A 12,166-nucleotide genomic window follows, 5' to 3' on the forward strand; every position below is an offset into this window, starting at 1 on the left:
TTATAAAACGTATAAAACTTACCAAAGAGAGAGGCTGCATCTAGGAGGCCAGTGGGATCGTGTGGCCCCCCGGCTCCAGCGCCACCGCCCGCATTCGAGTTTTTGTTGGAGTTTTTGCCATCGTTGCCGCTGCCATCGCCGGCATTTTTGTTCATGTTCAAAAGTACCCTTTAATTTCAAACCCCAACTGTTGTTGAGTGTGCGTTACATGCGTTTGCGAGTCTGCAAAAATAATGTTAGAGAAAACTAAATTATTAACAAGAAAAATAAAATAAAATTGAAGATAATTATATTATAAGTTTCACTGTGTTTATTATGTATTAATTTGTATTTCAATAATTTAACTAAATTATATATTAATTAAAATAAAGAATTTTCAACTTTTCTAAGTGAGCTTTCTTTAGTATTTTTAATTAATTAATTGATTATCTACTCATTCAAGCCCCACTGTAATTAATTAATGAATTAAAACCAACACAACACAAAAACAATTCATCAATCGGTTTTGACACTTCTCTTTCACTCCTGTTCTTCCTTTTACTCCGCTCTCTGTGTTGGCAATGCCGCAACGCTTGGGCGAAACTCGAGCACAAAGCAGAAATGGCCGAAATATGAAAAGCAAAACAAAACTAAAAAAACTACACGCCACAAAACGGAAGCAGAAGCCGCTCGCTCGAGCTATCTCTCTCTCTCTCTCTCTCGCTCTGAGTCTCTTGGTGTGCCTGAGAGCGGCAAATGGCGGTGCCAGAGCGAAAAGAGAGCCGAGCTCACCACTACACCTGCATCTCGGCGGCAGAGCGGCGAATTCAACGCGCAGTTCAAACAAATTTAACGGCGAATACAAATTTACGCACAATATTGCATTTTGTTAACAATAAAACAGGAAATCCTGCATTTTGCAAGTTATGAACCAAATTATTTAATTTCCTTGTAATTTCATATGAAAACTGGAGAAAACCAAGCAAAGCTGACGAAAAGCCAAGGCACACACACGCACACACTGGTAAGCAGACTGCAGCTGCGACGACGGCGGCGACTGCGAAAAGCAATGCATACACAAGGCGAAAAAAAAAGAAAAAGAACTCCGTTCACAGCATTTTGCACAGTTTTTTCTTTTCGTGCTCTCCAAACGAGCGTTTTAAGCACTTTTACAAGTTCATTCATGAATTTTGTGAACAGCTTTATGGCGTTTAAAGCGACGAACCGTCTGCTGCTTTAAGCAGCTTGCTAAATGGCTTTGTTTTTTTGTTATTACTTTCGCTGAGGGCAGCATCAGACAGCACTTTTTGTTTACACACGGCTAATGCATTTTTCCCCGATTTAAAATGTACAATTAACAAAAATATTTACAAGCGCCGATTTAAGCGTCCGTCTGTGTTTGTGATTTCGCGGCGAATGAGCGGTGAGGGCAAAGAGCGCGAGAACCGCAAGCGACGGACCGTGTTACAAGTGGAAATGAAACAGCCAGAGCAAATGAGTGCGACAGGGATGGGGAGTGGGGGAGTGGGAGAGAGAGAGAGAGAGAGCGCGAGAGAGGCGCGCTTGACAAGCAGACAGATGAATGGTCGCCGCTTTGGCTATTTTTCTTTTGTTGCTTTTGTTGTTGCTACGCACCGTGGTTTGATAATTGCCCAGTTTTTGCATTGCACTCCTTTCCTCACTCGCTGCTGTTGTTATATGATTATTTTAGCTGTATTAATCACTTTAATGAGGCAACGTTTAGCCCGCTAAGGTGGAGCCCACTCTCTGTTCGCTAATAACTGTAATTGCGCACTCTTCTTTCCGCCTTCAGCTGCCTTTCTTTCTGTCTTTTCCTCGTCTCTCGGTGCTTTTTTCTTTTTTCTTCTGTTGTCACGCATCGGCAGGCGACAGATGTGCGCTCTTATCAGGAGAGGGGGTGACAGGGGGATGGCAAAAAGGAAAAAATGGGTGGGGGGAGTCTGCGAATGAGCGTTTGCAATTTATAACAAGCAAGAAATAAAACAAATAGCCACAGCGCCTTAGCGTTTACAGTGGAGTTTGACTAAGGGCAACGAAAGAAAAACTAAAGAATTAACAAAGTTCCTTTGTTATTAATTTAGTTTTACCCCATGATTGAGTTTTTACAATTTAAATTAGTTGTGACCCTTTAAGACATTACACAATCGTCTCAAAACAGACGTTGCACTGTAAAATTTTAGGTCTTTGTCTTGTTCTTCCTCAAGTTGGGCTTTGCCATTGCTGGCTTCGGACCAGACCGCACAAGTGGAAGGGAGAGAGAGGTCCTAGAAGGGGGTGGAAGCGAGCGAGCAATATGATTCGGGCATTTGTCTTTGACACTGCCACTGCCACTACCGCTGCCTCTGCCAACGTCGCGGGGGCGACAGCGCTGCTAGCTTTGACGCTGGCGATTGAGAAGGTGTGTGCGTTTGTTGCTCTTCTTGTTGTTTTCTTTCTTTGGTTTCTTTTTATTGTGTTTCTTTTTTTGCTTTTCTGCTGTGTGTGTGTTTGTATTTGTGTGTGATTTGCCTCGTTCGTTCTCGCTCCGTCGGCCATCAATATTTTGTGAGTGACAGCGGCGAACAAATGTGAAATTCTTCTCATATTGTGCTGGCGTCACTCCACCGGTGACGGCCGCCTCACCCCTACCCCCACCCCTCCCCCTTACCCACCCCCCTTTCTCGTTGTTTGCTCTTGATTATCTCCTCTTTCTAGCTCAATTGGTCGACTGTCTGTCCATTGCTCATGAGTTTGCTTTTGCTTTTTTTTTTTGTTTTTGAGCTGTTTCACTTTATTTTTTTGTGTTTGGTACGTTATTGTATCTTACACACACCTACTACACACACACACACGCAGATAGCGCCTCAGTTTCGCTTGATTTGCTATTAAAAACAATAAGTTTATATATTTTACTGTGTTTTTTTATCTTTCCTTTTGCCCAAGTCAATAAGTTCGAAAAGCTAATCAATTGTTTAACGAAAATACACAAATACGATTGAAGTTTTTATACCCTTACAGGGTATTATAATTTCAGTCAGAAGCTTGTAATGCAGTGAAGGAGTCCTTTTCGACCCCATAAATCATATATATTCTTGATCAGCATTTAAAGGCGAGTCGATCTAGTTTTATTTTAAAGAAAATAAATTTTTTCAATTTTTATTGATTTTTTTAAAAAATGATAAGGGGTTACATCATTAAAATTTCCGAAAAATGGCAAAAATTTTAGGTTTTAAACTGAGTATGCAGATTTGTTAACCTCTTAAAAACTAACATAGGAAAGCAGTCCGAATTAAAATTAATGCATTTTTGGCTTAGTTATGAGATTTTTATTCTTTGATGTGTAGAAAAAAATTGTCATATAAAATTATAGATAAATATATCTGTTCAAAGAATGCTACTATAATTTCAGTCATTTTAAGTTTATAAATTTTAAACTGAGGATTCAGATTTGTTAACCTACTAAAAATAAACATTGGAAAGCTTTCCGAATTAAAATTAATGCATTTTTGGCTTAGTTATGAGATTTTTAAACCTTCATTTGTACAAAAAAATGTCATATATAAAAATAATATATATCGATCCAAGGAATGTAAATATTTTAAGCTTTCTTATTCTTATTCAAGGGTAAAACAACTTCGGCTTTCCGAAATTAGTTTCCTTCCTTCTTTAAGTCTCATAATATTTAAATTTCCCAAGCCATTAGGATTAAGAATGAACTAAATTAGTTTATGGGAGGATATTAAGATATATTTAATAATAATATAATCTACAATTTCTTATCCCCACTTGTCTGGTTTACTTTCCCTTGCTTTGCATTTTAGCCAGGTTAGCAATTGTGGTTTATTTGCCATTTTAAAGCCGAGGAAATGCTTCAGTTTAATTCTTTGGTAAATCGGTTTATTGGGCAATTTGATTAAATTAAACGATTATGAATATTTCATGACTGTGTCGTTGGTGATGATGCTGTTGCATAAATAAAATTCACAAATTCAGGCCGGAAAATGCATTGAAAACGTATTTAAAGAGAGAAAAGCTTTAAAGGCAGACGGAAAATGCTGCCGGAAATGGGAAACTGAGAATTTTACAGCTCACTTAAAGTGAAAAAGGAGATGTGATGTATTCAAGGTGAAGGAATTTGAATGTAAATTTAAAGATTTATGGATGCAAACTTCTTAAAAAGTTCTCAGGCAGCAAGCTCCATCAGCATCCTTTCTCAACATTTATTTATGTCTAAAATTGGTCAAGAATTCTGGCTAAAAGCCTACAGAATTATTAAATCGATTTTTACAGCATCGCTACGAGCTTTAAAATCCAAAAACTCGGATCCAGGCGCTGCTGTAATTGATTAATAAAAAAGAAGAACAAAAAAACATGTAGAGATGGAAATGCAAGGGAAGGGGGCACAGGGAACTTGTTGCACTCGATCCGAGGGCGTTGCAGATGTGCTCAGAAGAAAACAGGGAGTGATAAAGTAGAGAGGGGGGAGGGGCAGAGCAGAAACGAGACTAAAGATCGCGCCAGACGATGACGCAGACGACTGTGCAGCAGGCTGTAATTGCCGCTGGACGCTGGATGGTGCAGGGAAATAATGTCTGCAGTTGTTGCTTTTCGAGTCCAATAACCTCTCACTCTTCTGCTCAATCTGTACATCTCTTTCTTCCCCACCGCAAACCAGAAGTCAAACGTGAATAGGGAAAAAATAGAGGCAAAAAAAAGAGTGAACTGAAAACGAGAAAAAAATGCTAGAGACGCCAACATAAAAAAAGGGGCAGCCTCAATAGTATAAAAAAATGAAGAGTAGTCCCAGGCAAAAGACTCTGAAGACAGAATTGAGTCCCATCTGTAGAATTCCAAAACCCAAAGAATTCATGTGCATCAAGTTAGCAGGGCAACTTTGGAAAATCAAATTTTTGACTATACCATAATTTGCCGTTAATTATTCGTTAATTATTCGTGAAAGAAAAAAATTTGCCGTTCAATTTTTTAACTTAATTTTTTAATGTCCTGCTAAGTTGATATCAAGTTAGCAGGGCAACTTCTGAAAACTTTAATATTTCCAAAAACTTTTTTACTCAGAATTTGCCGTTCATTATTCGTTAATTATTCGTGAAAGAATCAAATTTGTCGCTCAATTTTTTATATATTTTTTTTTATTTTTTAAAAGTTCAAAGTTACCCTTCCATATGAAGTTAGCAGTGCCTCACCATGTACATCTACATGAAAGAAAGATGTACAATATGTGTAAAAATGTTATAGACGGGCGCCAGCAAGAATTCCAGAATTTTTTCACTGGCGTTCAGCGATCCGTGAAGATTTATAACAATTTTTTTTAGTTGGCGGCTAAACTTTTTAGTAAAAATATTAAGATTAAAAAATCTTGCTGACATAAATGGGAAATATACGTTTAAAAAAAGGATGGAGTAGATAGTAAATTCATTAAATCTTATGTGCAGATATTTATTTTTTTTTTATTGGCGTCGGTGTCAATGTTAGAGCGTGCAACGTTGTCGACGTCGGCGTCGGCGAAGCCGAATTTAAAAAAACACTACTGCCGCAAACATGTTGCAGACAGAGTGGCGGCCATACAATATAAGTCGTTGTTGCAGAATTGTGATCCCGAAACTTTATGATTTCTACCGCCTATCTGACGCCAAAATTTCAGTGGAATTGTTCTTACACAGTTTCACGCACCAATGATCGCAATCGAGAATCGTCTGGGAAGACTTCATGTGGCGCCTCTGCCTGCGTACGCCAGACCATACAAATTGTTGGACTACCTGAGGCAAGGACTTGCTGGCGCCATGTATATGATGGGAATATCTGCATATTAGAATACAGGGATCTATATATGTATGTAAATATTACTAAATAATAGACGTAAAGGCGCCACATGAAGTCTTCCCAGACGATTCTCGATTGCGATCATTGGTGCGTGAAACTGTGTAAGAACAATTCCACTGAAATTTTGGCGTCAGATAGGCGGTAGAAATCATAAAGTTTCGGGATCACAATTCTGCAACAACGACTTATATTGTATGGCCGCCACTCTGTCTGCAACATGTTTGCGGCAGTAGTGTTTTTTTAAATTCGGCTTCGCCGACGCCGACGTCGACAACGTTGCACGCTCTAACATTGACACCGACGCCAATAAAAAAAAAATAAATATCTGCACATAAGATTTAATGAATTTACTATCTACTCCATCCTTTTTTTAAACGTATATTTCCCATTTATGTCAGCAAGATTTTTTAATCTTAATATTTTTACTAAAAAGTTTAGCCGCCAACTAAAAAAAATTGTTATAAATCTTCACGGATCGCTGAACGCCAGTGAAAAAATTCTGGAATTCTTGCTGGCGCCCGTCTATAACATTTTTACACATATTGTACATCTTTCTTTCATGTAGATGTACATGGTGAGGCACTGCTAACTTCATATGGAAGGGTAACTTTGAACTTTTAAAAAATAAAAAAAAATATATAAAAAATTGAGCGACAAATTTGATTCTTTCACGAATAATTAACGAATAATGAACGGCAAATTCTGGCGTAAAAAGTTTTTGGAAATGTGAAGGATTTCAGGAGTTGTCCTGCTAACTTGATATCAACTTAGCAGGGCAACTTAGAGTTTTTAAAAAATAAAAAAAAATATAAAAAATTGAGCGACAAATTTGATTCTTTCACGAATAATTTACGAATAATTAACGGCAAATTCTGGCGTAAAAAGTTTTTGGAAATGTGAAGGATTTCAGGAGTTGTCCTGCTAACTTGATATCAACTTAGCAGGGCAACTTTGAGTTTTTAAAAAATAAAAAAAAATATAAAAAATTGAGCGACAAATTTGATTCTTTCACGAATAATTAACGAATAATTAACGGCAAATTCTGGCGTAAAAAGTTTTTGGAAATGTGAAGGATTTCAGGAGTTGTCCTGCTAACTTGATATCAACTTAGCAGGACAACTTTGAGTTTTTAAAAAATTAAAAAAAAAATGTATAAAAAATTGAGCGACAAATTTGATTCTTTCACGAATAATTAACGAATAATTAACGGCAAATTCTGAGTAAAAAAGTTTTTGGAAATATTAAAGTTTTCAGAAGTTGCCCTGCTAACTTGATATCAACTTAGCAGGACATTAAAAAATTAAGTTAAAAAATTGAACGGCAAATTTTTTTCTTTCACGAATAATTAACGAATAATTAACGGCAAATTATGGTATAGTCAAAAATTTGATTTTCCAAAGTTGCCCTGCTAACTTGATGCACATAAAGAATTCCACACATCATAGAAGAAGAACAAAAAGAAAGAGAAGAAATGCAAGTCTTGCTTTTAAAATTTAAGTTAAATTTGTTAGGTAAAAGCCCAAATTATTGGTGGAAGAACCAAAGATAGTATCTGGGAAATTCATTCATTAATATATACATAATTGTTTCATTTAGAGTGGGTTAAAAAACCCCTTACTCATTATTTCAAATTATAGCATTGCTATTAAAAGTAAATGCTTTAAACTATGAGCTTGTTAAATAATTAGAATATGACTGTGATATTTAATTATCTTAAGCTTATAGAATCTATCATATAATTAATTCAGATTCAAATGACTACATTTTGCTAGAATAACTTGATTAGATAAGATAAGTTGAGGGTGTGGTAAGAAGATAATTATATTTAAATTATAGCATGTACCCTTTAGATACTTAACTAAATAAGTCATAACAAGCTCTCGAAATAGTGGTTTATAGATGACAAATGAGTTTAAATTTAGTATGTATCTCATATAAATTAATGACAATATGAAACTAAGAAATTTTATAAATTATTACTAATAAAGAAAAAGTATCAAATTCATTATACTTTTGCAGGGTAATATATTTCCAGTAAAATCCTTGTAGCGCAGGAAGGAGTCATTTCCGACCCGATAAATCATATATATTCTTGATCAGCATCAACAGCCAAGTCGATCTAGCCACCCCAGGCAGAAAAAAAATTTTACTGATTTTTTCAACAATTTTCAGGATTTTAAAATTTTTAAAACATGAAAAAAGTTTGAGTTTTTTAACATTTTGAATTGAGTATGCAGATTTGTTAGCCTAATAAAAACTAACATAGGAAAGCTTTCCGAATGAAAATTAATCATATTTTGACCAAGTTATGCGTTTTTTAAACTTTGATTTGTTGAAGAAATAGTCATTTAAAAAAATACAATAAATATTTATTCAAAGAATGATATTTTCAAATTGTACTATAATTAAACAAGGAATTCCTTTCGAAAAGTGTAAGATATTTTCCTCCATAAACTCTTATAACTTGTACAAATAACACCCCCGTGATTGCTGTTGGCAAAATAAGCCTTCGTTTTTGCAGGAAAACTTTCCAGAATTTTCTTTTTCTCTCTCCCCCTCTCTCTCTCCCTGTCTCTCGAGTGTGTTAAAGTTGTAAATAATATTTGAAATACAAAGGAAAATCCACTCGAAATGAAAGGAACACGCTTATGTTGTTGCTGTTGCTCCTCTCTAGTTGGAATATATTATCGTGAAGGATATATAGCCGCCGCCGACCACCAGTCCTTTTTCGGGTAGAACATTTTCCAAAGGGGGGTATATTTCCTGATTTTTGGTGGGTGGGTGGAAGATGGAAAGTGTTGTTGGGCGAGAAAATTGTGCACAAAAAAAAGGGACACACATAAAATGTAAACTCTGAACCGAAACGGGGCGTGTAACGAACGAGGAGGTAGGGGTCAAAAGGGGTGGGAGGGCAAAGGACGAGGAGAGCAAAGAGAAATCGTGGCTTGTCGCACAAAACGAACAGGAAACGAGCGTGCAAGGACACACAACTTGGCGTGGGCGGCAATGGGCGATGGGCGATGGGCAGTGGGCGGGCCGAAGTGAAGTGGCAGCCGTAAAACCGAACCGAATGAGAATTGCAAAAAGCGGGGAAAGACAGAGAGAGAGAGAGAGAGAGAGCGAGCAAACGAGACTGGGAGGAAAAGAAGGTAAAGGCAGAAGGCGGAATCAGCAGAACAGCAAAACTAAAATTGAAAATGGCAACGCAAGGTGGGAGGGGAGGGAGGAGCAACTACAACGATGCTGAAGTCGCACCCGCAGTCGCAACCTCTGCCGGCGCAGACGTCGAATGCCGAACGCAGTGACAGCGACAGAAGCAGCGACCAGAACTAGTAATGACAACAACAACAACAACTAAAGCAATGGGTGCAAACAAATGAATTTTATGCAGCGAGTCTAGGAATAGCAACAACAACAACAACAAGGGGAAGAACCAAAGAACCACCGCAATTCCAGTTAGTTGCTTACAGTGGAGACTTGCCTTAAGGAACAAGCACACAAAATGTGAGATAATGCCAAAGGGATAAAGAAATATATTACATTTTTGCTATTTAAATATAAATTCCTTAATGAACTTCATTTACATTACACTAATTACATAGGGAGGAACTAGTACTGCAACTACTAAGATTAATATAAATTTATTTTAAGGGGTTGTCTAATGTCAAAGGGATAATTAAATAATAATTAATAAACTTCATTTACATAACACTGATTACATAGGGAGTACTAGGTTTAAGATATTTTTAACTTAAGTTGTCAATTAAGGTTTTTAGAGTATTAAAATGTAATACAATTAAAATGTAATCCCTGTATATAATTTCGTATGTTTTCCCTCTGCTTCTCCTTTAGCCCAGTTACCACTGTAGGTGGTGTATTTATGTAACGGTGTATCCCCTCTTGTTGTTTTTGTTATTGTAAACTGCAGGATTGCAGGAGCGTGTGTGCGAGGAATGCATGGGACATGGGACACGGGACACGGGAAACGGGATATGGGATGTGGGATGCGGTTGGAACAGAGGAAGAGCTGGATGGAGCGGATTGAGCTAGAGAGGTGGCACATTGGACAAGGGACAAGGGCTCCAAGTGCTCCAAGTGCTCCAGGGAGCGGGAAAGAGAGAGTGAGAGAGCGCGCACGACCCATAAATTAGAGTGAGAGGGCGAACTAGCTGGAGCTGACTGTGCGAGTGAGTGAGTGAGTGAGAGGTGCAGGCAGGCAGCAAATGCAGCAAAGGAGGATTGGAGAACGCAAGGGAGCTCTACCAACAACATTGATGTATTTGCAACAAAGCCAACAACAACAACAACAACAACAACAATCATTTCAAGGAGGCAACGCAGGAGCAAGGCGAAAGAGCAGAACAGAACAGAACGGAACAGGAACAGAGCAAAAGTAGACAAACCCAGTGAACTCTCTCCCTTTCTCATACTCTCGTTCTCTCTCTTTCGCTCGGTGGGCGCATTCTGTGGCTGCAATCCTTTACTCCTCCTTTTGGCCCATACTCCTCTTTTGGTTCCTCTTCCTCCTCGTACTCTCCCCCCTCCCCCTATCCCTCTCCCTCTTGGCATTCGCAAAATGATGATAACGTGATGCAATTTCCAGTCATGTGCAGTTGACCATGTGCAGTTGCCAATTTATCCCAGCCACCTTGCTGCTTCCACCTTTCCCTACCTGGCTTACATCCTCTTCTCTTCCACATTTCCTCCTCCTTCTTCTCCTCCTCCTTCTCTTAATCAAGGCAAACAATAGCCAACTGACATCCCGCAGTGACATGCTCACTCCTGCAAGGACTCGTCTTAAAACTTAACCCTGTGACATTACTGTTACACCTCTGGTAACCAGTTACTGCCAACTACTAAGTGTAAAGCCCCAAAAATGGCTCATAAATCAACTGTAAATTACTATTTTTGAACTCGAGAGAACGTAGGTCTAAGTAAAGTTTAGGTTTATTTTAAATTTAACAAAAACAGAAGGTTATTTTGGTAACTATGCAGTGAAAATAGTTCATACCTCAGTCAAAAATGCATTAATTTTCAATCGGATAGCATTCCTATGTTAGTTTTTATTAGATTAACAAATCTGCATTTAAGATTTAAAATCTAGAAATTTGATATTTTTCTTGAAATTTTAAAAATTTTAATGATGGTAACCCTTACAAAAAATATACAACAAATTTTATTCGACTGGACATGGCTAGATCGACGCGGCTGTTGACGCTGATCAAGAATATATATGTTTTATAGGGTAGGAAACGACTCCTTCAATTCGTTTGACTAAAATTATCTCGAAAGAGTATATAAAAATTAATATAGCAAGTAATTAATATAATAAGGCTGCATATTATGATTCCCTTTCTTCAAATGACTCTTAAATACCTTTAGAAATTTGTTATTTATTATTTATTTCATGTTAATTATTTTAAAAAGTCAGTTAGTTTTTCAAATTAAATCCCACAAAACTTGATATGATTGAAATGGAAAACCCACCAACGACACAACAACAACTGCTGTACTTTCAGTTGTAATTAAATGATGTTAGATGTCACATAGGGAATTAAATACCCTGAAGGCTTAACTCCCCCAGGATATATATGTACATATGTATGTATGTATGTTATTTCCCAGCGAATAACATAAAACCACCCCAGAATACATACATACATATATATAACATATATCCACAAATATTTCCGATGAATTTCGTCAAACGTTATTTCCCACAGACACTTGGCACCGTCAGCGAGCGTGGCTGCGTTTACCAAAAAATATCTCGATAACTACACCATGTGGTTTTTGCCATTCCCCTCACCCCCCTCTCCACACCCTCCCGCTGTTCATCTGTGAAAAACTCCAGCGATTACATATCTATCCATGAAATCGCCAATCGCCGGGCGTTGCACAACTGTACGCAGCAGCGGAGGCAGAGGCAAAGCTTTTAAATGTTGCTCGACGCGGCGTTGCGGTGATTTCATTAGACGGCAAAATACAATTAAAGAGCTTGTTGCACGTAATCTAATATGGACAGCGCACAGTCGCATTTCTATTTGTATTTGTATTTGTATTTGTGTTGGTATTAGCGTACTTGTATCTGTATCTGTATCCGTGCACTTCGTTTCGCACAAAGATACGCACACACGCGCACACACGCATGAGTTTGTCCACACACACAATTTAATTAATGCTTAAATCAGATTATCCCAACAAAAGGCAAAAACGAGCGGGGGAGGAGAAAGTGGTAAAGGATAAAGAGTGAGAGAGAGAGAGGGAGAGAGCGCAGCAACTATAGATACTTTGTTAAATTAACAGATGGACATTTTGTAGATACATTTTATGAATGCAATGCGAC

General features: G+C 37.6%; 1 protein-coding gene across 5 annotated transcripts in view; it reads right to left on the reverse strand.

The window, feature by feature from the left end:
* The window catches only part of tou (bromodomain adjacent to zinc finger domain 2B toutatis), a 49,285-nt gene that overhangs the window by 15,657 nt on the left and 21,462 nt on the right, over positions 1 to 12,166 (reverse strand). For all 5 annotated transcript variants that reach the window (XR_015270435.1, XM_086827333.1, XM_086827334.1 and 2 more), the window contains exon 2: positions 23 to 222. Coding sequence is in view for 4 of the 5 variants with exons in the window: in XM_086827333.1 (XP_086683459.1) it covers positions 23 to 155 (133 nt within the window). In the remaining variant the exon portion in view is untranslated. The remainder of the gene's footprint in view (positions 1 to 22; positions 223 to 12,166) is intronic.

This window comes from Drosophila serrata, unplaced genomic scaffold, assembly GCF_035046125.1.
Source record: "Drosophila serrata isolate PLE 108 unplaced genomic scaffold, ASM3504612v1 contig_165, whole genome shotgun sequence".
In the NCBI taxonomy this organism is placed as follows: Eukaryota; Metazoa; Arthropoda; class Insecta; order Diptera; family Drosophilidae; genus Drosophila; species Drosophila serrata.